At 46.1% G+C, this 27,945-nt stretch overlaps 1 protein-coding gene and 1 long non-coding RNA gene across 11 annotated transcripts; one reads left to right on the forward strand and one right to left on the reverse strand.

Moving 5' to 3' along the window:
• The first annotated feature begins 354 nt into the window (after positions 1 to 354).
• On the forward strand, positions 355 to 19,976 carry TMEM268 (transmembrane protein 268). 10 transcript variants are annotated; one of them, XM_026113720.2, is made up of 11 exons: positions 355 to 7,161; positions 8,261 to 8,397; positions 8,932 to 9,267; positions 10,948 to 11,038; positions 11,138 to 11,247; positions 12,110 to 12,220; positions 13,464 to 13,613; positions 14,762 to 14,872; positions 16,586 to 16,666; positions 18,024 to 18,209; positions 19,637 to 19,976. In XM_026113720.2, exons 3-11 carry the CDS (start codon positions 9,169 to 9,171, stop codon positions 19,814 to 19,816), a joined length of 1,119 nt encoding a protein of 372 aa, XP_025969505.2. In that variant the 5' UTR covers positions 355 to 7,161; positions 8,261 to 8,397; positions 8,932 to 9,168; the 3' UTR covers positions 19,817 to 19,976. The 10 variants fall into 10 exon arrangements, with proteins under 10 accessions (XP_025969505.2, XP_025969508.2, XP_064379723.1 ...); XM_026113723.2 differs by lacking the exon at positions 8,261 to 8,397; XM_026113724.2 differs by lacking the exon at positions 355 to 7,161 and having other exon boundaries at positions 7,169 to 8,397; positions 12,113 to 12,220.
• Positions 17,191 to 24,915, reverse strand: LOC135330369 (uncharacterized). Its single transcript, XR_010392353.1, has 4 exons — positions 24,743 to 24,915; positions 24,311 to 24,412; positions 19,615 to 22,046; positions 17,191 to 17,535 (listed from the first exon to the last, which is right to left on the reverse strand). It is a non-coding gene; the product is annotated as an uncharacterized LOC135330369 (long non-coding RNA).
• Positions 24,916 to 27,945: the final 3,030 nt, after the last annotated feature.

A 27,945-nucleotide genomic window follows, 5' to 3' on the forward strand; every position in this document is an offset into this window, starting at 1 on the left:
GAATGCCCTGGGCTTGATTCCCTGTGCAGTTTTCAACAGTTAAATCCAAAAATGTGAGAGAAGGGTCTAGCAGTGGAAAGGAGTGATGAGATGTGGCATGTGCAGTGAAGACAGGGAGGTCCCTCCCCAGTCATTCACAGCCTGGGTTATCCCACGAGGTGCCACAAAAGCAGGCAAATGGCAAGGCAGTACCACATCTGAAAAATTTAGTTAGTGCATGGATTGGCAAGGGAGCTTACTCCTTTTAGCATCTGGCTTATGGTGCTTCCTGTGAAGTAAAAACAGTCTTCGTTTTTTTTTTTTTTTTTTTTTCTTCTGGGGGGGGGGTTGTTTTTTTTTTTTTTAATAGGAATGTTTTGTTTGATATTCGTGTTTTTTGTTTTGGAGAAAGTGAATTTTCTAGCCTAAAGGAATCCTTTCTCCCATTTTCCCTTCTTCCATTTCCAGACTCCAAACAGAGCAAACAAAGGAGGGAAATCTCCTGCATGCCTAAGTTTTTGCAAACCAGGAATTTGTGAAAACTTTCATTAAATGGGGAGGAATTTGACTGCCAGTGCTTCATCAGAAACTCCCCAGCCAGATTGATTTGGAGGGTTTTAGAACCACAAGGGAGGATTTTAAATTTTCTGTGTTGTGGCTACTGCTAAAAGTCAAATGGAACTACTCATTGTTCTGCCTGTGGTGACAGGCTGGCTGCTAAAGACATTCAGTGCAAATCGTTCAAGGTATTCCAGTGTGCAAGTTTGCACTTGGCAACCTTAAACTCCTCATTACTCTGCTTTTGTGAGGTCCTTCTGCAATTCCTCATGGTCTTCATTAAGGCTGGGGCTCTTTTTCATGCTACAGATAAGACCATCAGGCTGCTGGCAGTCCCTCTTCCCTTCCTTCTGCCCACAGCGTTGGGCTTCTGTTTTTTCCCACACACTGGTGGTCATCTGGCAAAAAGTAACTCTACAGAAAAGCAGGCAGTTTGTGGCCTGCAGGCAGTTCATGAGAGGGATGCACAGCAAGATGGTCTCTGTCAGCAATAGACTGCATTTAGAGTAGTTGGGCCATATCTTATAAAAGCACACCTTAACTTGCAAGGACCTAAATATGTTGGTGTTCACTTCCAATTCTAGTGTACCATCATTCAATCTTTTCTCTAGGTCGTAGATAACCATATAAAAAGTATGCAATTCCTCTTCACTTCCTCGTCTTTTGCCTTTATGAAACCTGATAACTTCATTTCCTCTGTCTTTTTTCCCCTCATCTGGAATCTCTTCTCTTTTTATCTGACATCAGCAGTTCTTGCGTTAATGCATAATAAGAAAGAAAACCTAGAACCTACTGATCACAACTGAGCATTTGACCTCAAAGTATTAGGAGAAAAGACTACCAAGAACCCTCAAGATCAATGTTCTGTTTAAAAAGACAGTTCCCTGAAATAATCTAAGAAAGGAGATTTAATCTTTCTTTGATGTTGAAAGGAAAAAGTACTAATTTCATGCAGAAAAGATTGTATCTTAGGCTGGTGTAAGAATAGAAAATAAATAGGTATTAAATTACATTCAGCTGTCTCAGAATAATCTAATAAAGAATCTGTTGGATCAATAGCAGAGTCATTATCCAGGGCACATAGCAAGCTTCGCTTTTTTAATTTGAGATGCAAGAAGGATTTTTTGCATTACCATAATAAATAGAGGATTAATACTATAAGTCTTCGTAGGAAAAAGGCAGAAGTAGGAAGCAAGAAGAAGCATGCTTTATCCCTTAAGCAAGTGTCATTTTTCATTTGAAACATGTAATTTAAAGATATTGTGAAATAGAGTTTTTATATTTAAAGACAATCTATCTTTGCCGAGATGTTTGAGAAAATAATAAGGGAGAGTCTGTTGGAGAAGAGTTTGTGTGCAGGAAGAGGGGAAGGGCAAAACAAGGCTTCCAACAGCTTTATGTTCTTCTAATTAAGGCTCACTGGAAGAAAAAAAAAAAGATGGAACAGCTATCCATTGAAAAATGCAGTCTCATCAGAAGAAAAATGAGATCTGCCTGGTTAGCTGCTGTTCACTGTTGCAGCCTGCAGAACTGCAAACAAAACCCATGTAGGCTGAAGCTGCAATTGCATGCACTCCATCACAAATAAAGCAGCAATAACAGTAATGTGTTATCAGCATTAGTTTGTTTCAAATATCGCGAAAAGGTTAAATTTATCAAATAATTTAATAAATGTAGAGGAAAATATGGTCTTGGAGGTCAGAGTAGGAAAAAAACAGACTAAAGAGTATAGATCTACGTAAAGCAGTGGGACTTAAAGCAAGTGGAGGGATCTCCGAAGTGGTATTTAAGAACATGATAGAGGATGAGGTTATCCCAGAGGACTGGAAAAGAGCAAAAAGTTCCCCTTTCTTTCTCTTCTTTCCCTGCTTGATTGTATGGAAAATTTCAGACCAATTAGCATAGGCCTGGCCCCTGAAAGAGGGAGTAAGAGAAATGCCAGGACAACCTACAAGCATTTTGGGGATGGAGGATGATAACTAATCAAAAGAGACTTTTCAAGAGAAAACTGTATCTGAACAATCTGACTAAGCTCTTTTACAGGGTAACTTGCTTGACAGGGAAGAGGTGGTAAGTTGTACCTTGATTTTCATATCAACTTCCATAAAGATTTTGGCTCTGTTCTCCAAGGCAGATGGAGTGCTCATGAACTCAAAAGGTATGCAGTCCCCTTTTTGGAAAGTCACTGTCAAAGAGGAGGTATCAGTGGTCGCTGTCAATCTGGGGAAGCATTTCAAATGGCAGTTTTTTTTTCCTGGAATCAGCTTCTCTGTAATATATTCATTAATGCAGCATTATGGAATAGGGAGTACAATTATAATATGTGCCCAGGGCACCAAACTGGGAAGAGAGACAAACACTTTAGAGGACTGGATTAGAATTCAAAATTATTATGATAAATGGGAGAAATGCAAAGCTGAAGAATGGAAGGGGAAGTCAAATACACCAAAACAAAGCAATCAGGAACCAGCTATACAGCACTGCAGACATTGTGGTAATTATGGTTAACTCCTCCAGAATTTGAGCCAGCAAATGCTTTGCTGTTGAAAAATCTCATTCTACAACATGTCAATAGAAGTGTCCTATGTAAAATGGAAGTGAGAAAGAGAATTACTATGCTCTTAAATGCTGGTGAGTTCTCTGCTTGGATACAGGTTCCAGTTTTGGACACTGAGATTTGGAAGAGATGTGAGTGAATTGGAAGGAGTCCAGAAAGGAGCAACAAAGAGCCCTGGGAAGTTTGGCAAATGTGCCTTAGAGCAATGATTGAAAGGGTTAGTTTAGAGACTCTGTGACAGGAAAAGAGAAGTCTTGACATAGATGAGAGTGTTTTAAAGAGGACAGACTTTAATTCTTCACCAGATCCACTGAGGCTAGAAGAAGTAATCAACTTAATTTGAAATGAAAAAGATTTAGCTTAGACATGCTTTTTAACAGGAAGGGTGAACAAGCTGCAGATCGTATGGCTGTGGAGGTTCCAGCACTGCCACCGCTGGAGTGTTGCTACTCCCTTTCCCAAGGCAATGGGCTTGTGCAGTTGTTTTTTGTGCCTCTGGGTCTTTTTGTCCCCTTGATAACTTTTGGCCTTGACAACCAGTTTAAACCACATGGGAAAGAAGGGTAAGGTTTCAATTTTGACTTTTGAGAGTAGGTAGTGGGATAAAAGTGTCTGTCTGTTAACAAAGCTGCAGTGAGAAGTCATCACCTAATTATCAGAGAATTAAGACCTGGAACAGAAAAGAGGCAAAGAGCAAGTGAAGTGAGAGAAGGAGACTTTGTAAATAGCTTTGCCATGGGGTAATGTAACTCAGGACTTGCTTCTTTGTAGATACTGGTGAACGAAGCCCAAGGCAGAAACCTCAAGCCGCCTTCATTTTGATTCTTGTAAAACAAACCCCAAATCCCTTGCCAGGCTGCATGAGCTGAACCTACAGCCAGCCAGATGCTTCCTGGAGCAGAAAAGTCTGCATTTTCATTTATTTTGATTTCAATTTTTGAGTGCCCAATCAAGAGGCACTTCAGAGCAGCTTTGTTTGCAGGGCATGGGCTCTTTAGTTCTGTTTTGCTTTTTAAACAAGTCCAGTTTCAGAGGGTTTCAACAGGTCTCCCTGAAACAGAAGAATTTCCAGTAAACTTTTGAAAATGTTATGTCCTGCAGGTCTTCGTGAGCGATGGGTGAGAAGGGAAATGAACTAGTCTCCTCTGGTAGGAAGTAAAAAGTCCAGTTGCAGAGGGCTGTTGTAGTTCAGGGATGGAGATCTGTGTTGGGATCCTCCCACCAGCTTCCTCTTTCTGTTTTACAGTCAGTTAGTTCCTTATTTCTTTGGAGCCTTTGCTTGATTGTCTCTCCAAATTCCTTTCTAGTTTACTGATTTGCATTGTATTTTCTGTTCATTGCAGTTCTCCCTGTTGGCTTTAGTAGGGTTAAATTTTTATTTTCTGGCTGCTTAATGCTAAAGTTATTGTGGGACTATTAATAGGTGAGGCAGGAATGTTACAGACTTGTCTTAGCGCTCCAGAAACCCTGATATAAAGGCATCAATGTGAAGTCTGGGATATGATATGCAGTTTGTTTCCCATCTAGAATCTAAAAAAAATGTTTTTTTTAATTGAAATATATTAATCACTGATGAATGTTTTATAAACTAGCTGCAAAATGGAATTTTGTATGCCTTGAGGTTACAGAGTGTCTGTTTGGATTGAGAAGATATCTGGTAGGAACTCTCCTGCCTAACAAAAGCATCAAGGTTATGCCCCAAATAAGATGCCCAGAAAATCAATACTTGCCAAAGATTTCTAAGCATGTGATTTGAAAAAAGCTGAAGTCAGGAAGAACTGGGGCTATGAGACCTTGACTCCACATAACTCTGCTTGCAGATCCACCATCTCCTTTGGACCAGCATCAGCACTTGTCTGATCCTGAGGTTAGGAAGTTCAGGGAGTTGGTTTGGTGGAAAACTACCTCAGAAGAACAGCTGGAAAACCTTGCCTTTGACTTAGATTGGCTTAAGCTGCTGTGGAGCTTTATCCTAAATTTCTTAGATAGGCATGAAATAGGTGCTTTGGAAATTTTCACAGGAAAAGCCTGTTTTACCTAAATTACTTTCTCACCACCCCAATAAGAGGCCTAACTGAAATGTGCTGTGTATCCTTCTGAAAGCTCTTGAAGGTATGTGTTTTGGAAGGAGTCTCTTGCCAGGTGGATCTGCTTAGCATCAGCATAGCAGTCTGAATAAGGCAGGTGGGATCCTACTTTCTGAACCTTGCCATTGAACATGTCTTCTCCTGCCAGAGTGTGCATGTTTTCTGGCATCTATTACTGTTTCTCAAATGACCTCCATTAGGATACTAGAGATTTAATGATGTATGACTTTTTTTGTGCTTTGGAACCTTTTAAACTTGGAATTACCTCTTTTTTCTTTTCTTTTTTTTTCTTTTTCTTTTTTTTTCTTTTTGCAGCTTCTCATCCCAGGATAGCAGGATTTTTCTGTTTGTGTTGATGCCAAGATCAGTTCATACATGCACTTCTTGCTAAGCAAAAGGTCTATGATGTATGCATTGCAGGCAGTTAGGAGAATCTCTTTCAAGATTATTACTCCCACAGAGTTTTTTGCCTTACTGTTTTTGCAGTAGCCAACAGTGGTCTTTGTAAGCACTTTGGTCACTATATTCTTTCTCTATCAAGATCCTTGAATTGGCAAAAAGAAGAGGAAATGAAGCCAAACCTTTTGATGAAGAGCATTTGCAAAAGAACCTAAAGCTTTGCATGCCCCTTTTTGGGTGGAGAGGTGGGCTGGGCCTTGAGCTGGTGACAACAGCAAGAAGATTATCTGATTTTTCTCAATACTTGGATGATATTACTGTGTGAGTTGCCAGTTTCCAGTGTAACAGAATCCCATGTGGGAAAGTGGTTTTGAAGTCAATTCTGTTCCCCATGCAGCCATGTGATTTAGTTAACACATTACTCAGCAATGTCTGGAGTAAACAGAATTGCAGAAATTCAGGCCTCGGAGATAAGGGCATTTTCTCCAGAGGGTCTACATAGGAAGTGCAATGAAGCTGTTCTTTTTTTAACTGTTCAGTGAGGCATCCGATTTACTCGGTTCTTAGCTTTGTGGATCCTCAAGCTTTCGACAGTCCTGAAACCATGATTCCACACAGTTTAAAATGAATGTTCTCTCCTATGCTGTCTCTCAGTCTTATCACTTCATACGAAAGAAATCTGAGTCACTTCCCCCAACACAGGAAACTGCAAGAGTGACAGTTCTGGGGGTGCCCATCTGACTGTGTACCCAATTCTGCCTCTTTTCTTTGGGATACAGCAGTTAGGAAATTTGCACCTACCCTTTGTATCAGGGCAGCCTCCTCTTTCTGAGGAGGGCTAAGGTTCCCACCTTGTCCTGTCTCCGACTGTGCATTTCCACGACCATTTACTAAATATAATGTGACTCATTCTCAGCCTTGAGACCTTTGTTTATATCTTCTGATTTCTACAGCGCCATCACTGATGTTTGGCTTTGACTAATATATTCGGGGAGATTGATCTGATGCAACCTTGGGATTTGCACACGGTGAATCCTGCTGGGCTGTTTGAGGAGGACAGCCTGCTGACTGCCACTGTTCAGCCCATGCTACCTCTTCAAGGCCTGCAGAGTCTGGCTCCAGCTCTGGACCCCACACTCTAAAAGATGTGTCTGACTCCTGCAGCTGGATCTCCTCCCTGTTATTGTGCCAGATGGGGAAGCACATTTGAGGAACTCTAGAGGGTTAAAGCCACAGTTCTGAAATGAGCCTAGGGGAAAAGTCACATGCATAAGGGAGATTTTGCAAGTTGGTGCTTGCAGCTCGGGGTAATGAAAGCAAGAGGTAGTGTGGGGGCGCCGACTTGTTGCCTTCAGTGAGCTGTGCCTGATTAGTCATTTGGCCCTGGGAGATGTAAGGAGTGAGAGCAGCATATTCCAGTACAAGCTACTTCACACAGGTTGGAGCTGCTGGAACAAGAGACCTCCCCCTTCTGTGGTGGGACAGCAGGAGAGCAGCCTCGAACATTAGCAGATACAGGACAGTGAGGAAGGAGCAGGGAGCTGGTCAAACTCCCCAGGAGCAGGAGACAATCTGGAATAGGTAAGTTTCTGACAACCTCTCTAGAAATGAAGAATAAGGACTTGCTGAGTGTTGTTCTGCTGTTTAGCTAAGGCTTGGAGGTGCCTTAAAATGAAGCTCCACGGCCTGAAGGAGGCAAAGGAAACAGTCAGCAGAGAGACACTGGCATTGCATAAGGAATGAGGAGGGGTGTAGAAAGTCACAGAGCCCCAGGGAGTACAGGAGATGAAGAGGATACTCCTCATGTTAGCAAAAGAGACAGCAGAGGAAGGCTGCAGGGAGACCAATCTCCAAAAATAGACATTCTGCAATAAAAGACAGCAGAGCCTGTGTGTTGTTCCCCTCCACTCCTGTCTGACACTAAACTGAAGGGATTTTGTTTACCTTTTGATGATGGGAGACATGCCTTGTTACACATGTATGCCCGTGATCTACAAGGAAAATGAGCTGGAGAACAGTATGTATTTTAGAAGAAAAGCATGCCTCACCTGAGCTGCTGGCAGGCGCACGTGGCTGGTTTGATATGCTGTGTGTGTGTGTTTGAGTAGGTGCCCTCACATGCGGTTGTTACACAGGGACTCTGTCTGTATCAGATTATTTCCAATCTACAATCAGGCTGTAAATATGTCGTCCTAAGGAAGCAGTCTGAATTGAAAGCAGGTGCTGTGCTGATTCCGCATACAGACACGAGCACAATACTCACCCCCTGTGTAAAGGATATCATAGCCTGACTCCTTTAGCCGTGAGTTTCCAGTCCTTTGCAGGTTCTTTTCGTGATCATAAGAAACTTTCATGTAACTTCACTTGCCTCAGTTTCCTGTCTGACAGTCCTTCAACCGATGACTATCATGCCTTTATGCAAGGGGGTAATTGCAGCAACAACCATTAAGCAAAAATAAAGCAATCGTCCTGCGAAGCAGAGCTGATGAGCCCTGCAAGCGAATCTTAGCCCAAAAGTGAGCAACAGGCTCCTAGCACAAAAGTAAGACAGAGCTGAGGTTAAAAAGTAAATGAAAGTTTTGGAGAAACAATGGGAATGCAGCTGAGCCACATGAATAAAAAATAATTAAAAAGTAAACTCCAAAGTTGTCAAGCATTTGGCTTGAATAAACACCCACAGGTGTGGGCAGTTGATCTGTGCTACGGAGACCTACGTCAGCAGTGTTTGCCTGGAAAACTCATGGACGCTGCCTCTCCCATGGGGCTGTGCCACATCTGCTTCCGGCACTGTCTGCGACTGAGAAGTGAGAGGCAGAGGTGAGTAGGAAAAGAAACAGAGTTCCTCAAAAATTTCTCTGCTTCTTGCTGAAAGTTCCTGTTTTGCCTGTTTCTGCCTTAAGTGGATGCATTTTTCTTCCTTCCTTATCTGTACTGTTTCCATTTCCTCTGCATGGTAGGGAATTCACCACTGTTTTCAGTGATCTGGGTATATCATTTCAAGGGAGGAGTATTTACACTGGCCCCACTTTCTTCTCCCACTGAAAAGAATGGCAGAACGCCTGTTGACTTCACAGGGAGAAATCATGCCTATTTCTGGACTAATTGCCTACAAAATATGAATATTTAAGGATGAACTTTTCCACCTATATATATTTATGTATAGGAGAAAAAATAAGTATTTGCAGCAAAAGGAGAGCGTGTGCGTATTGTGCTTGTGGCTGACTAACATTTAACTGATGATAACAGCTGCAGGGAGCAGGGTCCAAAGAGCAGAATACACCAAGCAGCCTGGGCTGTTATGCTTTATTTGCTGACTCTGTGAGATACTGGAATTTCTCTTTCTCTGTTCAGGTCTAGAAAATGACTCCCATGCTCATGGAAAGTAGAATCTCAAGGAAGCAATCAGTGGGAGTGTGAATGAAGATTTCACAATCTCATCCTGAAGAAGGACAGCAAGCTGCCTGCCTGCTATCTTGGGTGTGAATAGGTGTTTCTTTGCAGTGAAAGAAAAGGGAGATATATGAAGTGCTGAATTTCTGACAATACAGAGCAGAATCCCTTAAGGAGAGGCACCCTTCTGCATGGCCTATGAAAGTCAAACTGGTGGAATCCAGAAAAACAGTTCCCTTCCCTCCATCTTCTATTGTAAGAGTGATTCAAATGAAGGATCCCTTCAGTGGGCAAAAGGTAAGCAAACAACTCTTTGATGATGAAGAGAAAAGCAGTGCTGAGTCTAGTGCCCCTAAAAGAGCAGAAGATTTTCAAAGATGCTTGTTAACCACTCAGCACCTCATTTGCAAAAGTAACTAGACATTATGGATATCTCAGCTTTCAGGGGAGAGGGTAGGTGCACTTGGACTGTTTTGAAAAGCCTAATATTTAGGAACGGATGGGCATCCACCTGTTGAAAATGAGGACTCTGGAAGGCCTCTCCTGTTGGCTTTCAAAAGCCAAGAAGCCTTTGGAAAAATTGGTCTATACTTTCAAAGCGACCCTCTTCCCTTGCAACAATCTGCCCCCTCTGTGCAGCTCTACTTCAGGAACTGCATGAGGTGCTGTATAGAGATAATATGTAGAGCCAAAGATAGCTTTTTTGCGCTGAGACCTCCATGCACCATTCAGAAGGCACCCTCTTTCCTTGCTCCATTCATGGTACCTTCTTAGTGCGCGGTTTCTGAGGGTTGAAGCAGCTTTTGCCATCCAGCAGGTTACAGCAGAAGCCATGGGCCTGAGCCCCTCCGTAAATCTCAGGTATCTGAGCTTGGCACCCAAACGGCAAGACTATGTGCTAAATGACTTGACCAAAGCCATGGAGAACAGGAGAGCCAAGCCCAAGGGCTGAGGCTACTTGTTTTCATTCCTCCTTCATGCTCCCAAGCCTGCACTGCTCTGTGTCCAGAGGAAATTAAGCTCAGCAAATAAACAGGACATTGATATCCAGGAGGTTTCAGACACATCTACTCTTCCCTTTCTGACTTAATGAAGCCGCACCCTTTTGTAATGTAATTGCCTAATTTTATTTGTTGGCCCCCATTCCTGGGCAGTGAAAAGGTGATGAGGTTGGAGGATGTAAATGGGAGAGAAGAGAAAAGCAAGTGTGCACTGTGTATTGGCCAGCACAGCAATTTGGAGGAGCGTTAAGCAGGCGGCATCAATAGGAGCAGCCCCAGATGACACTTGGCTGGCCCCGAATCTGCAGAGGTGAGGGAGAGCTGGCTGAAATGTTTCAGTGAAACAGGATCTCATCTGAACTGGCCGCTTCCTTAGACCTGATCTCTTCCTTTTGACATAGCTCACCTCATGTAAACCCTGGATGAATGCCAGATGGGATGCTTGAAGATCACAGTTCTCTGCTGCTCCAAGGAGCTTGCTTCTCACACCTAGGGAAGGCTGTCATCACACTTTCTGGGCTCCTGACCACGAATTGGTTCTCTAAATAATATTTCTACATTTCCCAGCTGGAACTGGGAAGCTGCGAGCCTTGATCAGATCCACACTTCCCAGGAGCGTTGCTGAAGTGGGGGCTTGGACTCTGGAGGACCCCATTGCTCATGCTCTAGGGCAGGACTGCCACCCGTGTGGCACTGACCTGCCACAGATTTTCAGCTGGGAGATGCCAGAAAATGTGGTCATTATAAAGCACCTTGATTTGATTGCCCAAGCTTTTTCTTTGAGGGTGGGTTGGGTAGGTGATAAGGGATCTCTCCAAGAGGCAGATAGCTTTTTATAGCTGTCCTCAGCAACGCTGAGTAGCTTCAGACTATTGTCCTTTCAGTTCAGGATCATTGAGCCAAGACATTATCCTGCTGAAGGTCAGAGAATCATGTTATCACTGACTGCTCACTCCTTGAATGTGTTTTCTTGCAGGCTGTTTCCTCCCTGGGGATAGCAGGCCCTTGCAATGTTCATAAAAATGTCGGAGGGGGGATTCTGGATCCATTTAAAACTCCTCAGGATGGTCTGTGTTCCTCAGCCTTCCCTTTGTCACTTGCTCCTTAGCTGCTGGGAGGAAAGCCCACACCAGAGCTGTGCTCATGACTCCTTTGGGCTCTTGCAGAACCCTCCAATGGCCAGGTCCTCATGGTACTCAGCATGGACAATAACTGCTTGGCCACCTCCTTTGACATGGAGCTTTGTGCAGAGAAACTGAAGTCCCTTGGGGTCCAGGTAAGCTCCTCATGTGTAATGTCCCCCCAGCACCCCCTGGCAGTGAATGCTAGCTGTATTGTCATGATTTGCGTTTGCACCCGGGTAACAGACAGCTTCTTATCACTGGGGTTACATCAAACTGTGTGAGCAGGCTCCCCTTTGCACCATATAGTCCTCTTGACTTTAGAGTCATTGTATGGACATAAAATCCTGCCCTCAGAGTCTGACTCTTACATAGCTGATTCTGAAAAAAACATACTGCAGGACAGGGTGGGTCCCTGCCCTTGCCAAACACAGCCCTGAGAACACGGTCTTGTTTTCTGTGGATTCAGATTTCCCACATGCTCCATAGCAAAGAATAGTTGCTGTGTAACTATCAGGGTCTTTCTGCCCATGTGGGTTTGGTGCAGATGTGCACATACAGTTGTCTTTTTGGGAGCTTTTTTGAATGGCTTGTTTCAGTTCAGCTACAGTCTTTTCCTTATTGACTGCAGGTTAGCTGCAAAAATCTTGGCTTAAACCACCATGAAGACATCCAGGTGAATTACTTGGAAGTCACTCTGATGTGAAGGGACATCCCTGGAACAATCTGTCCTATCTTGTCCTTTGTCATAAAAATGAGGTTTTCCCTCACAACTCTCCCAGAACTTTCCAGAGGGATATTACTTACTGCAAATGAGGCAAATGCACATGTTTTTGATCTGTGACAGCTGTGTAGGTGAGACTGGAGCCTGGGCCAAGGTGTTCTGTGGAAAGGTGCTCTGGGCACCCTCTGACTTGCATTGCTGGCCTGGCCCCACTATGACTGCCCAAGCCTGTACTGACTGGGCTAGGAGCCCAAAAATGGGGGGTGACCCTAGTTTGATGTTTCCTTCCTGAGCAGGTGGCAGTGGATCGGTGGAGCAGGTTAATTCAGGATGCTGTTCTGAAGCCTGAAGTGAGGCGGTACATGTTCTACAACTCCAGGGCCTTCCAAATAGCCATTGCTGTGGTAAGGATGGTGGAGTGTCTCTGAGGCTTGCATGGACATGTATTTGCTGAGATGTATTAAGAACTGTACCTGGCATTCTCCAGGGTGTCTAGGGAAGGGAGAGGGGTTCGGATGGGGGAAAGACACTGTTTTCCACACATTCTAGTGGGCTTGAGGCTCATTTGGAAATCTCAGTCCACGGAATTTCTGCAGACTGAGGGCAAGGCACTTTCTCTACCCTCTCCCAGGTAGTTCCCCCAGCGCAGGCTGCCTGCGACTGGATAACCATCATTTACCGAGGCAGCAGTACCTGCCTCAGGCTTTTTCTTCCTTGGTTTTAAAAACCTAAAGATGCTCTGTTCCTCGATGCTCTTTCAGACCAGCACACTAGTCAATGTTGGTTGCTGAATTAGGTGTCTGGTCTTGCTTGGCTTCTTTCATTACTGGTGAGAGAAGCCCCTCTAGAGAACCTAACCATTGGCATTTACTTTAAGGTTCTCTTACAGTGCGCCAAGGATGTGATAAAAACTTACTCCTCCCTTTTAGATGCAGGGGTTTTTTTGTGGGGGGGGGGGGACAGCCACTCTACATGGGTTCTCCTATTTTCACTAATACTGCAGGAAATGGTACTCTGTGTTTTGGGGATTTTGGTGCCTGTTTAATGTGATTGAGTTATATCATTGCTGGGTGAGACTGTGACATGCTGTGCTGCTCACAGCGTGTTTGCTTCTAGGCAGTCTCCTGCCAAGATGCATCCACCTGGCGTAAGGGCCAAATGAATTCAGTTTTGCCTATCTTTATGCAAAGGCCAACTTTGCTGCTCCCTAACATAGTCCTTGAGCCCAGTGTCAGTGTCCATCATCTGAGCATTATTGTAATTGAATAGTCTCTGCGCTGCACTGAGTGCTTTGACATGGGAACTTTCTAAATGCGGCGACTATTAGAAGTACTATCAATATGCCTCAGTGAGGACATTTCTTATCTAAATGGAAGAAGTCAGTTGAAATCCTTCCTAAGTATGAATCATCATTAATAATTCACTCTCTGTCTTTGATGATTGGTAATTCTTTACAATAAACTGGGGCTCACTCAGTCCTTCTAGACCTGTTAGTGGAAAGAACTGCTGTCCTTTCTCATCCTCTGAAAATCTTGGCTGCTTTAATTAATTTATGGTAAGGTAAGGAGCAGTAGTTTTCTTCTTTCCTTGACTTTTCTCTGCTTCCTTAGTTTTGTGAGTGTCATCAGTCTCTCTGGGTCTTTACAGATTTTCTACATGTCTCTCTGGACAAATATTTACTCCACAGTACAGCTATATTCCTTCGGACGCTACTGGGAGGCCAGCGCGCTGGTGACCATAGCTGCTGTAGCAGTCACGGTAGTCATGATATTGATTATCAACTGGCGCCAAAGGAAGGTGAGAGAAGATCGCTTGTGTGCTGCTTCAGAGCACTCAGGGAGCAGACTTTCCTCCCAGAAAAATGCTGGGGCCTAGATAATTTCCTAGTTGCATACAGAGAACATAATTATCAGGGGAGGAAGGAATATTTTTAGAGCAGGCTTAGAAATCAGGTTCAGACAGGGAATATTATACAGCCAAGTTAGGTGTTGTAATGGCTAAAAAGTAGGTGTTGGAGCCTGGCAGGCTGACTCAAAGCATCTGCTGGCACTGGAGAAAAAGCAACCTTGCAGAGCGTAGTTCATACTCCCTGTAGCTGGTGGGAAGCCACGTTTGGTTGCCAGTAGGAACAAGGCTGAATTCCTGTCCTATGTTTGAAGACAGTCCTTGCAGTTGGGACTGTGGGTTGGCGTAAATTGCTCTTTATTGTCATCATTTACTTGTGTCAATATAGTGCTCTGGAGTCATGGGCCATGTCCCCACCACATTTGCCTTGCAACACATCCAGAACAAAGAGGCAGCTCCTAACCCACACAGTTTGCAGTTAAGGTATAAAACCAGGAATAGCAGATTCATACAGGCAGACTAGGCAGTAGAAGAAAACAAGCAGATGATGTTAGCAAAGAGACAGCCAGCCGGCAACATCAGCAGCCTGATTGTTGCCTGCTTATTTTTTGTAGAAATCACAGGAATACAAAAGCTTTTAAGGTGCAATGTGAAGGATAGTATTGGAAGGGCCTGATTCTCAAAATCTGGAGGGGTCTTTGCACCGATTTTAACAGATTTTGAAGCAAGCCTCTAATGATTTTTCCAAAGGAAAACCTCACAAACTTGTGGATGCAAAGAATTTCAGGAAAGAGTCCCGTACTTAGAGACAGCTGGGGGAAGGAAGGAAGAGCGTAATATTGGGAGTCAATTCCATGTTAGGCATCTTCACTATAAAATAAATAATCCTTGGTGAGATTTCTGGCTGCACAGACATCAGCTGGTCGTGGACAGGCCATACTGATGGCCAGTGAAAATCCTGCCCTAACCTCAGACAGCTCTTTTTCACTGCTTTCCTTTCAGAGAGACAGTATATGGGATTATCCAACAGCATTTTGTGGCTGTAGGCTGGCCCAACCATTGCCACGGACCATGTTAATTTTTCCTGCATTTTTTAACAGATAAATGCGAATACAGATGTGAGGCTGGCAGCTGTCAATGAAATCTTTATCAAACACAGTTTAATTCTAGGGATTACAGACGTCTTTGATGGGCCGCACAATGTCCTACAGGTATCCTTTCTGTGGGGACTCATTCATATCTCTCCCAGGTAGCTAATGATGTGGAAGTATTTATAGCTGTTATGATCAACGAGGATTTCCAGAGGGTGGGATTTCTAGCTTTTTTTTTTCCTCTCTACTGGATGGCATGAAGGATTGGGCATATTTTCCCTTCCTACACTTGAGGATTGAGATATGCCCAAAGACCACTGGTGATAATGAGTCTGAAAGACTGAGGTGGGATTAGTCCTTTGGGCTCACAACTCTTTCTGGAAGTATATCACATTTACATGAGTGATAATTCTTATTATGTGCTGAGTGACAGCAATGGTCTGTGGCAAAACAAGCACAGAGAAAACCCTAGGAGCTTTCATTTTTCCTTGCAAAGACAAACTAAGTTAACAGTGTCCAAGCGTCTCTATTTTCAGGAATGATTTGTAGCCCTGGGCTCCGTCCTTCAGGCCCATTAAAGACTCTGATTTCAAGAAGCTGAGTGAATGGCAGCCCAGGTTTCTCGCTGCTAAGCAGTTCTGGATGGCTTTAAGAAATGCATGCTGAAGAAGCCAGATAGAGGGGAATCTCATTTGCTGCTTTTTAGAGGTATCTTTTCTAAACTAGACAAAGATTTAGGGGAAAGAACATTTTAAGATAGCGTGAAAGAGTTAAAGGCAGGTGATAGAGATGGTGTCCCAGAGTGACTAGTAAACCTTATGCACTCCCAAATATATGCTGCAATATGAAATACAAATGGAGAGGGAACCAAGGGCGAAAGCACAGGGTTGAAGAAAGGAGCAGGGAATACAACAGGAGAGCTGGCAGCAGAAGTGAAGTCATGCAGAATGATAAGGAAACACTCAAGAACTTGAATTACATGTTTGTTCAGACCAGCCTGGTTATACTCCTGAGTAAACGAGGAGTAATACAATGAGTCTTCACCTCTACCTACGTGTCCCAGAACTGCTTGAGAGCAGAAACAGAGCCAAGGATTTATGCTTTCTCTGTTTGCTCTGATGTCAGATCCTTTTTAACCCCCTAGCTTTTACATTGTTCTTGAATAGCCTTGATTTTGGCAACTTGAGTAGATATGCAAAGACATAGACATTTGATTCCACCCTGGGGTGCCCCTGTCTCCAAAGCTGGTAGGATTCACATCCCCAACATCCCCTAACAGTGCCTCCATCCGCAAGGATATTATTATTATTTGAAGAACCCTAAGTCTTGTAGAAATTAATGGACTCAATCCCTAGAAACAAAGAAAAGAGAGCAGGAAGGGGTTTATCAGAGCTATGTCAGTGTGAGCATTCAGTTTCTTTAGATGTAAGGCCACTGAGCTGAGTAACTCTTGCTCCGAGCAGTGGTCCTGGTTTACCCCAGCTTCCACCTCCCAGGGTGCAGGAGGTGTGTGAAGAGGACTGGGCTGGCCTGGCAACGCAACGTGGCTTCCCCTCCTGCTGCGGGGAAATGTCCCCCTTCTCAGCCACCCTTCTCTTCTTCGTCACTCAGTGCCTGAGGTTTTGCCTTAGCTCAGGCCCTCTTGGATTAAAATTAGTTACTGCGATGCGTCGTTTGGCTCCTGAATGTGTCTCGAGTGCGCCCATGCAGTCTGCGCAGCACCAGCAGCCTTTGCTGTGCCTCCTCCAAGACCTGCACCCCGAGGGCTCCAAGGCGGAGGGCTGCTGAGGGGGGAGTGTGGAAAGCGTTAAACCTTAACCCTGTCTGTCCCAGCTGTGGTTCGTGCACTTCAGCCCAGAGCAGTGCCTCCAGTCCTTGTCAGCCCGCCTCGCAGACCTGCGGAGGACGCGAGAGGTAAGTGACGGCCAGCACGGCCTTGGCTCCCTGCGCTGTGCACCCAGCTCGGGGAGAGTGTTGCGCGCTACATGAGGACTCGGTTTCTGCCTCGCGGAAATGCAGGCGTCCCCCCACGGCCACGCTTCTAAACCTGGAGAGGTGGCAGGGAGCAGGCTGCAGGCTGGACGCGTTGCGGAGCCAGCCCTGGTCTCCTCCCCACCGCGCCAGCAGCGTTTTGGGAAGGCAGCGAGTCGTGGGCTAGAGGACTGATCCCGCGCTCTGCGTCTGGCCACGCTTCTGGCACTCACGTGAGTCAGGAGCCAGGAACCCGCTGATGGAGCAGGATGAGTGCTGATCTCAGCTGTGGCACTTGGGAACAGGGCAGGGCCCCCCAATTCTGTGTGAGCTGCACCCATGCACTGATCTAAGTGCGGATTTAAAAAAATAATGAGAAACACTTGTCTGAATTTCCTACTGATCATCTGTAAACTGGAAGCTGAAGGAACAACTGCATTTACCAGTGCTGAGTTCCATATGAATTTATTTAGGCCCTGTGGCATGTGCAGGTCTGGATAATTAACCATGCAGCTTTAATAAAGGAAAATCATCAAGAATCAAGGGCAAATTTTGAAAGCATGTCTCTCAATTTGAAATAGCTGACACCTTGAGCTGTCATATTGAAAGAAACAAGATTGCTTGAGGAATAAGTAAATACCTTACTTGGTTAACTGTATATGAATTTTATCCTCTTGGCCTTCAAAAAATGTTTTCTTCTACCTGGCTGTGTAAATATATGCTGCATCGTACTGCACTGAATTGCCCGTGCTGATCAGACTTGCATGATGAGAGCCTCTGAAAATCTCAGGACTGTTCCTCCCCTGGATGAACTGACAGACAGAGCACAGGATGGACAGTAACAAACCAATTTACATTGACTGATGCAAAACTGATATATATATTTTAAAGACAAGATTCCTGTCCTAGTGCTAGACTGTGATTATCTTGCTGCGAGCAGTCACTGGCATAAGAAGCAGCTTGAACTCAACAGGGGTGCTGCTGGTCACTGCTGACCAGGGAGGTGAAGGGCTTGTGGGCTGATCTCCAGAGGGAGCCCAGAGCGCTGGGAGCACAGCTCAGTGTGCTCGCACGCAGCCCTGTCCCAAGGAGATGCATCGCACAGAGGCTGCAGCTTCTCAGACACGAGGGACAGGTGATGAAGAGGAACACTCAGCTCCAAGGGCTGTGAATGGCTCTTGGCCAATGCCACTTTTTTTTTTATTCCTGGCAGGATTAATTTTGATAATAAATTTTGCGCTTTACAGGCTCTCCTGATGCCTGTATTTGGACGCCCCCAAATTATCCTTTTCTTTTCCAGTCAGACTTGCGGCACAGCCTGGACCAGATCTGTGTTGTTATGGAGACAGCAGTTCAGCCTGATCCTGGAAGAGCAGAGCAGGTCTCATCTGAAGAATCCCCTCTTTTATCCAGTGGAGTGAACTTCAAGAAAGAGCCCATGACATGCAATGAGCTGCTCTGCCTCATTCCAGAGGGCCCACCGGAGGTAATGAGGAATCACCTTCCCTGATGGACAGAGGTGCCTAATTGCCTCCCTAGGCATCTCGTCTCCAAAACTCTGCCCAGCAGCTGCTGACCATGGGGGACACCGCCATTTTCACTGGCAGAAAAACCTGGAAACCTCAAGGCCACAGACAGCCTCTCAAGTCCTGACATTGCTGAGCAGCTTAATGCTGATGGCCTTGAGGGATTCACAGACTAGGCCTTCCCTTGATAATCTCATTGGCAAGACCTGATTCTTTTTGGCACAGTTTAGCTAGCCAGGGCTAGGAGAGGATTCACATCTATGAACTCCAAGTAGAGGCAGGTGCTGCCTGGCCTGGAACTAGATGCTGACATCTCTTAGGAAGTGCCATTTCCTTCTGGTTAATTTGAGGAGCTCCCTCCTCACTGTGCTGTGTCTGTGGGTCCTCTTTGGAGAACTGACCTCTCCTCAGGCACTATCTAGGAAACCGGCCCCTTGCTTCAGGGCTGAGGATGAGGCATTGCAGTGCCGAGCTTTTGTCTCCTTTGTGAATTGTGTTCTCAAAGACTTGTGTTGCCTTGAGTGACAAATGTGTCCTCATTCTCACTCAGCAAGAAGCTTCAAAAGGGATGATTTTGATCTATTTTACAGTTTTCTGTTCACTGTTATTAAGTGAATTGTATGCAGGTGACAATCCTGCAGAGTAAAGCTCTCTGGGTGTCAGAAGGCAGAAAAAAGGGAGCACGAGCTAGTGACAGAGCAGGCACATCCCTAAGGCAGCCTGGCTCCCCTGCTGCCCGTCAGTGAGCACAGTCTGGGCTGTCTCTGCAGAGCCTGACCCCGTGGCTGGTCTCTCTGCTGGACACTGACTCATTTCATGTTGCTCCCCTGTGGTGACAATGTGCAAAAGTTGCTGACCACGAGCAGATTTGGAGCAGTTATATATCCATCATTGGCTCCCGTCCTGTTCCTTCCAGAAATGTAACCTCTGAGATATTCGAAGGTAAGGACAACCTGATTGCCACTAGTAAGAATGGTCACTTATGTCAGCAGTACAGATAAACTATAAATGCATTTAAATGCAATATAAATGCTCTTTTGCATTACTTAAGGAGCAGAGAAGCTTCAGTACAACTGTCAGAGAGTCCCAAAGATGCCTAACTTTCTCTGGCCTTTTCTGTTGCTTTATTGGGAATTTTTGAATGCTTTCTATTTTCCTGTTCTTCGCTGTAGGTCATAGGTGCATCTGCTGTGCTTGGTACTGGTTGAGGACAGTGTTTGAATGAGTGAGAAAATGGTGTTTAACACAGCACCCGCTGGGTTACGCTCAGCAACGGCAGTAGGAGAGACTGCCATGTTCAGCGGCAGAGAGCCAGCGTTTGGTCCCCTTGGGCACTGAGCACCCAGGTAGACGCTCTGCTCTTACCTCCCTCTCCTGCTTGTTCCAGGTGATGGCCCAGCAGCTGCTGGTGATCTTCAGTGGCTGCTACGCCCGGCTCCTGGTCAGCGGTCAGCTCCCTCCGGCCTTGGAAGCAGGGCACATGGAGCACAGGGAAGTGCCCTGTCTGTGCCAGTTCGTAGAGACCAGTGCGCTCAGCACCAGACAGTGCTGGTTCATGGGCAGGTGACTGGAGGGGGCTGGAGAAAGCTGAAATAAAAACTATCCATGTACGATGGCGTGAAAAAGCCGTGGGGCAGAGAAAGAGTTGTAAGTGATCATCCTGGACTTATGTGGATGAATGAGTGGCAATGTGACTCCAATAAAACATGCAAATTGCTCATCAGAAAGCTGCTTACCTCTGCAAACTTCTGCCCTGTCAGGTTAAATCGCTAGCTCTGAAGAAACCATGTTAGGTGTCAAAGACAATCTAGCGGTAGCGTGGAGCTCCGCCTTGGTAATTTGCCACTGCTTTTTCCTGTGCCACAGAGGAGAGTGAGGAATATCTTCAAATGCCAGTCCCTTGCCTTTGAAATGAAGAACATGTTTTTTTGGTACAAGGAGGACAGGGAAAATCTCTGCTTAGCAGTGTTATAAATGTGATGTTTGCTCTGAATTACATTTGTATCTTTAGTGACAGTGAGCTTTGTCCTGTGACAGATGTGGACGATGTCTCTAGTTGACTTACTGAATCTTCCACTTAAGAACCAGCTTGAGAAGGTGCTCAGCACCTACCATATGTGTTAACTCCACTGTCCAACAAGGGTGTTGAACATCTTAACGATCTACAGGATTAGGGCTTAAACAAGACACGGTGTGCTGTGGGGAGGTCTGGAGCAAGGCTCTTTTTAGATTTCTCTCTTGCTCCATTTCGGGTCAGGTTGATTTTTTTTTTTTTTTTTTTTTTTTTTTATTTCCCCACATTGTGTTTGTGTATAGTATGGAAGAGGAGCCAGCAGGGAGCAGGAAACCTTAGCATTTGCTTGGTGTGCATGCAGGGATGTGCAATAAAGTGCTGCAAACCTACAAGTGGTTGTGAGCTAAGATGGTACCCACGAATGAATAACTCCTCTCACGCAGAGCCATGCAGCCTCCCCTGGCAACGCTTGTGCCTCTCCTGCCTGAATAAAACCCCACATGGAAATCCGGCCTCTCACAAAGCCTGGGAGAGTTTCAGATTGAGGCCACTACAGTGTGCACATCCCTTCACGGTGCGTTGCAGTGGCATGACCTATCCTGTTACCGAGCATGTTCTCCTCCTGCAATATTGTACCAGAAGAGCCTGTGGCACTGAAGACCAAATCATTGCTCACGGTGGCAGTAAGAAGCTGAGCACCTGGAGGCTGCTAGCTCTGTCCCAGCAACGTGGGATAACACCATGCCCTCCTCCTAGCCTCGCACGCTTCTCTCTCCCGATGTTTCTATCACAGGCACTTGCAAGATGAGGACTGTCTCTTCCTGCGTGAGCAGCAAACAAAGCCACAGCACCGCGGGTCCCAGTGCTGCCAACGTACAAATGTGAAATCAAAAGCAATTGGGCTGTTCAAACACTATAGTGACGGTCAAACTCTTTCAGGAGAAAAACCATCACATTCCCTACAAGACTCTTCGTTCATATTTTGATCTTTATTGCTGGGTCAATTTAGGGTGTCACAGGATGACTTCGGACAGATTCCTCCCCGCACGTACGGAGTTTGTGATTCTGCTGTCATTGCTCTCTGTGATGGGGCAGGGGGGTTGCTGGAGGAGCGGGGAGATGGTCGTGGTCCCTGCAGCCCGCTACCCTGTGGCTGCTGCACATCGCACCATAGCTCTGACTGCTGTTAGACAGCTTCACTGGCGTACTGGGGCACAGCGAGAGGGAAGGGGCTGTGTGCAAATCGTCACGGGGTTCCCCCAGAGCCAAATTCCAAGACTCCTTGCTCCGGCTCAGGAGATGACTCTACCTCCGTGAAATAGTCTGAATGCATACCAGTATTATCGGGAGCAGAATTTGGCCCCATAAAAAAAAAATTGATTTGATCCTAGGATACCATGGGTCATACTTATCTCCTGACACTCCATGGCCCAAGAGCACTAGGAGTGCCTGATACACATTGACAATTTTTTTTCTGCCAGCAACCTTGGCTGGAAAATCTGGTAATGAGATTGACGAGGGCATTTTCTATCATTCTGTGCATGTGTTTACAGCAGCTACAGGAGGGATTTGCTGATGAAATGCATTTCCATTCCGTAGGGTGCAGGATTCCCAGCAAACAGATCTGCCTGGGGAGGCCTGTAAGAAGGAAGCTCGTGGACATCTAGGGATGACCACGAGGGCTTTTACCCTCAGGACCTGCAGGGCTGGTCTTGGCTGGCGTCATTGCTCCTGGGAATGGTGTCTCTTGCTTGGGGGCCTTCTGAGACCACTGTGTTTACATCTGGAAATGCATAAGCGTTGGAGAAAAGAAGAGGATTCAGTAATAGCCAAGGCAAAAGATTACTGCTGAAGCGACAAAGCTAAGACGTGAACTGGTAGGGCACTAGGAAAACCTCCTCATAGGAAGTATAGGTAATGACAGGTAAATGTGAGGGAGTCAGGCCAGATTTACAACACAAAGACCTCTCCAGCAAAGACCCCTAGCTGCAAGAGGGGGACAAAGCTCTCCAAATCCCAATCTGTGACCCAAGTGCCACCAGATCACCCCTGGTTCCCACCAGGCTCTGTGCTCAAAGGTGCACTGCACTGCCCAGGTGTTCGCTTCCCCTCCCTCCCCATTCCCCGAGCTCCCTCCGGGCCAGCTTTCCCTCTGGTACACCAGAGCTCACGGCTAAGGGTTGGCCCATGCTAAAGAGAGGGTGGAAACCACCTGTATAGTTTGTACTGGTGCAACAGGTGAGACAGTACACCAGAGAAAGTACTTCAAGTCACATTGTAACCCCACCTACACAAGAGCTGTGGCCAGTGTAGAAGCATCACAAAAGAAAATGACCTCTCTAAATGGTACTGCTGTAGCAGCAAAACTCACAGTCCAGGCCTGGCCTCAGAGATCGAGAGCTGAGAGCCTAGCCCTGATCTAGCATATCCCCAGCCTGTAAGCTGCAGCTCCTGTACCCAGGTGTCCCCCAGCAAGGAATATAGCCTCACTTACTCACACCAGCTGGTCCACAGGTCTGGTGTTACCGACCCTGCTTGAAATACACTGGGCCAGACCCTCAGTGTTAATTGGGGTAACTCCCCTGATTGCAATAAAGGCCCAACAATTAACAGCAGAGAAAGAGCTTAACTTCTTTGTCAAAGGAGAAATTTGATTCCTCCTGCTAATATATCATACTGGCCTCTGTAGAGCTAGCTCCTGGCTCTCATTGCAGGCCAGATGGTTAAAGCTCTGCTTTTTCTTCATATGAACTTCATTAAAGCATTAGTGAGGAGAACTGTTGCTTTTCCCCCACATCCTTCTCCCCCATTAAAGATTCAGCTGTTGTTTTCTGAAGGGGAAGGTGAAAGGTTTCATAAGAAACCTCCCGGATGCGTAACTCCCTTCCCCTCCCCTCGCACTCAGCTCCTGGGAGCAACGTAGTAGAAACCACCCTGCATCTTCTCCACGGGTTCCCTGCAACAGCCCTGAGCTTCCTGTGGCATCCGGAGAGGTAGGAGTCAGCCAGGCGCAGCCGAGCTGCTCCAGCAGCTGCCCGGGGCTGCGTGAGCTCCCGGGCTGCTGGGCTTGCTTGCACAAGAGCTGTTGGGAGTGACTCAGTTGAACCAGTGAAACTCATACCAGCAGGGGAGAATTTTCCCATGCTGAGATTCCTCCGTCCGCTCTTCAAGCGCTATTTCATTCTGAAAGTGAGCTGTGCCTCTCGAGCGGCGTGGCTGGGAGCCCGGGGAGCAGGGAGGCGTGCCTGCCCGCCCCGGCCGGCAAGGGAGGGCTTGCCGGGGAAGTCCTCGGTGTACCGGCCCTGCCGCATCGCATCGCGGGCAGCCAGGAGGAGCGGCTGCTCTCTGGCGTACTGCATGAGCAATCTGCAAAGTCATAGTGATTTGTGTGTTTTAAATAGGCCACCTCCGACTGATGCGGCAGGGAAGGGGCTGGGAAGTTTGGCAGCAAGCGCAGAAATCTATCGCTGCCGGCTGCGGAGCGTGATAATGCATTTTGGTATCTAGCAGGGCGCCTGATGACATGAAATAACAAAGATCCCCCCAGGGAGATGTAGGTCTGTGGAAATGGTGCTTCAGCAGCGTATACGCAGTCACCCCATGATTACCTACGGGGTAACTTTGGCCTCTGTTCCAAAGGCTGCTCTTTGTTCATTCTCTCTGTCAGGAGTTAGGATACAGACGTGACATTTAAAGGTAAAAAACAGCAAGGGAAAATAAAGTAGGAAAGAAAGGAAACTGTCTCCGACTTCCAAAAGCTGCAGTTCTTCCTCAGGCAAAGCACCCAGCTCTGAGGAAGACTGTCGTCACTGTACCACGGGCAGGGAGGGATGGGGACCCAGGACTCCGTGCATCTCCTCTGAGGGCACAGGGGAAGTTGCTTGCCCGAGACCAGAGAGCAGGCGAGCAGCAGTACAAGGTGCACGCTGGTTTCTGGAGTCCAAGGCCAGGCTGAGCCCGTAAGTCCCTGTCATATTTGCAGGAGCCTGAGTGTGCTGGTCCCCACCCTGCAGCCCTCGTAGTGTCCCCAGCGAGATGCGGACTTACTCTGGTTCTGGCTGTGCTGCGCTGCCTGCCTGGGGTGCGTTGGTGGCTCCTCGTTTCCCCGGCTGCACACGCTCCCAATCTTCCTTGCCACATACTGGCAGGCTGTCAAGAAAAGCGAGGAAACTGTCTGCTTTCTACATGGACAGAAAACATTGGTTGCATGATAAAAATGCTTCTTGGAGGGCCCTCCAGCCCTGCTAGAGGTTATGCTGGACCCATAGTAGATTATATCTAAAAGTAACAGAAGAAATGGAGGTGACCGAATCTAATGAGCTGTAAGAGTGTTACTAAGTCTGGCAACCCTGGCTGCATTTCAAACCATTTGAGGACCAGCCTTTCTCCCCCTGCAAGCCAAGGCCGTAATGTACTCGGAGTATTTACTGTGCAGAAATTACTCCAAGCTCTTTTCCCTCAGATGAGAGGTTCCCTTACCGTTGAGAATTACTCAAACCATTTTCTTCAGGGCTCAGCAAAGCTGTCCTTTCCAGCCAGCCCCTCTCTTTCTCTCTCCTCTCACAGGCAGCTGAATTGTGGTTTTCTTTCTTTACAGCCCCGCTTCCTCCCACAGCTCCCTCCCTCCGGGATGTTGCTCCAGTAACCTCAGTCATGCGGCTGGAAGGCAGGCTCAGTGCCAGCGCTTCCTCTTGTGCCGCCAGATAGGGCTGCAAGGTAGCCAGCATCGGGCCGTGGGCTCTGTGCAGCTCCCAGGAAGGAGAAGGCGTTTTGAGAGCATCAGCTTTTGGGCAGTTTAATGGAAGCTGGAGTGTTGCTAGGCCAGAAAGGCGTTTGGCCTAAACTGTAGGACCTGTTGCTGTTGTACTTCATGCCTGACAGAGTGGACCTAGATTTCGGAAATGAGGAGGCAAATATTGTGCTTCCATCTCTAAGCTGAGCTAGAGAGGATCACTGTGGTGCACAATTTACTTATATGGATGAGGGTGAAAGAAAGGACATTTCCTCACCTTTCCTCTAGCTGCCTGAACCATGCAGATATTTTTCAGCATGTAAATATTCTTCTCTTCTCCAGCAGATCTTCAAACCCTCTTATACTGTATCTCATTGTACTCAGGGGAAGATAAGAGTGGTAGCATAGTAGACAAGATGTAGATAGTAGCACTGGCCTTTGTTTCTCCAGGATCCTTCCCACATCCTACCACTTTTAGAGCACTGGAGATATTGGGATTTTGTCCTCAGGAGTTACTGCAGCTAGTTACTAAAGAAACACAGGTCTTGTGCATCCTTAGCAAGACCTTACTTTTGTTATTTATTGGTATTTGTTCCTTAACTTAGGAGGCAAGTGAATTCTGAAAGCCTATACTTTGCCCTATGACTAGGGCAATGTACTTCTTGTCTCCAAACCCATGTACTCACTGATTCAGACAAGCTGGGCTTTTGCTCCTGTGGCCTTTTCCTGGATTATATAAGGTTAGCTAGAGATGTTGCTGATTGAGTCCAGGTGTTGCGTCTCATGACGCTGAAAGTCAGCAGCCTGCGCTTCTTCAAAAGAAAGTGCAAGCTCACAGTGTAGAATAGACAGGAGATAAGGTGGCCCTACCCCACCTTCATTCTTGTTCTGGTGTTTCATGTTGGGAAATTTGAGTAAGCTCTGATGCACTAGCTTGAAAAACCCAAAATGTAGCACAGGAACCTTTACCTCAGCTAGCATATTGACACCCTCCTGTGTAGTGTCCATGAAAAATAAAGCCTTGAATGGACATGAAGAACTCTCTCTCCTCTTAACCCTAGAGGAATCCCATTTACATCACCAGATGCTGGGGAAGCTTGTAGGATTATTGCCTATATTATGTAGGCTCTGTAGGTGTAAAAGCAAAAACAAAAAACTCTTATTCTCCTCTCTGGAGGCCCCAACGTTTCATTTCATAGAAGAGCTAACTAAGGCAAGGGGCATGATTGCAAGACAGTCTTGTGTTCTTTAACAAATAGCAGGAATGGCTGGAGGAGTAAACTACTGTTCTGAGGTTTTGCTTTCCAGTTGTTTGGTTTTCTCTGACTCCAAAATCAATACGTTTCTGACGGGTGTTATCCTTCACCAAATGTGCACCGTAAAACTGGCATGTCCTGATGCCTCAGCTTTGCAGATGCGTCCCTCTAGATGGTGCTAGACTAAAGAGAAAAGGTGGGTGGTGAGGGGCCTTGGAGGAGAAGTTGTCCTGCTGTGTCCTACTTCTGCATATCTTGCATTCCCTGAGGACTCCTGGTCTGGCAGAACATCTCAGGTCCCTGCTTGTTCCTAGCAAGGCTCCCATACACTTGTGTGGGCATGCTCCTATGGTGCTCAGCATGTCTATTTGCAGTAAATACTTCTCATGCCCTTCTGCCACTTCAAATTTCCCTCGCTAATGTGTGAGACTCCACAAAAGCATCATGTTTTTAATCAGTGTATGTGCTCCTATTCATGCACTAAATCAGACAAGTTGATTTTGATGGCAAAAATCCATCTTGGCTACTTTTTCACTTCAACCCGTTGGGCCAAGCAACACAGCTAGGGCTGCATCAGCTGGCTTCTCTTCCATTTCATGCATCATCAGTCAGATTCTTAACTAAATTCTAGCATAGATAATATATGATTCATTGAAGTAGATTTTCTAGAGAAAATGCAGCCTGGATTTCGTTTAATGGCAAGAATCCTCACGGATTAGTTGGGAGGGGAAGTCTTTTGGATCAGCAGCTGAGCAGAGCCACAGAACTGCAGTAAATATGCTGTGGAAACAGAGTTATTGCTAAAGAGACAAGCTTTTTGAAAAATAGCCACATTCAGGTCTGATTTTCTTCCTGGTAAGTATGAATTGGGGAAGAACAAGTCTATTGACCTCAGTAGTACTGTACTGATGTAATGCTACTGGAAGGGGAAAATTGAGTTCCTTCGTCCTGCATTCTTCTTGCTGTGCCTTTGTTCTGGAAAGGGAAAAGATGTTCATATGCACTAATCATATCAATGCACAACATAATTTTTTTGGTAAGATTGCAAAAGACAACTCTTTGGTGCAAGCAGACTCAGTTCAACTGGGGTCAAGGAATGTTCAGCTCCTGTCTAGGTTTATGGCCTAAAGAGCAATTTGAGAAGTGAGTTTTCATGGCAGACCTGTTACTGTGCAACTAGAAGTCTGGCTGCTGCCCCCATTATCGGTGCTTCCCTCGAGAGTCAGTGGTGGAGACAGGCTGTTACAGGTTTTAACTACTGTCCAGTCTAGATTTGTTTGGCATGAACTTTGACTGTGGTTTCTACCAATACAGTGGAGAAAGACTGCTTTTGCCAAGTTTACCTTCCAAGAATGGCTTGGCTACATTCATGAAGAGCCCATAAACCAGATCAAGAGCTCATGGACAGATTTCCAAGTCAAATGAGAATGTCAAAATCTGTGATCTGGGCTGAGTTTTCAGAAGAGTAAACAGCAAATGACAATTATATGGGCTCAGCACTCCGCAGTTTGTATGAGGATACTCAAGCAACGCTGTTGGCAAAGCACAGCATCCAGCATTCCAGGCTCTTGGGGGAAAACTGGGCAGTTACCTGAGTGCTGATGTGAGACCTGAGCTTTTCTGAAGCTGTGATCTCTGTGTCTTGATTCTTCTTCTCAGAAAGTGCAAGCAGCTCTCAAAAACTTGGACCTCAG

This window comes from Dromaius novaehollandiae, chromosome 20 (assembly GCF_036370855.1).
Source record: "Dromaius novaehollandiae isolate bDroNov1 chromosome 20, bDroNov1.hap1, whole genome shotgun sequence".
In the NCBI taxonomy this organism is placed as follows: domain Eukaryota; kingdom Metazoa; phylum Chordata; class Aves; order Casuariiformes; family Dromaiidae; genus Dromaius; species Dromaius novaehollandiae.

Excerpts from the sequence above, each read along its gene's own strand:
- TMEM268 (XM_026113720.2), top strand. The coding sequence starts at position 9,169 with ATGAAAGTCAAACTGGTGGAATCCAGAAAAACAGTTCCCTTCCCTCCA. Across the intron at positions 11,039-11,137 it reads ATTTAAAACTCCTCAGGATG|AACCCTCCAATGGCCAGGTC; the intron begins GTCTGTGTTCCT and ends GGGCTCTTGCAG. Across the intron at positions 18,210-19,636 it reads TTCCAGAGGGCCCACCGGAG|GTGATGGCCCAGCAGCTGCT; the intron begins GTAATGAGGAAT and ends TGCTTGTTCCAG.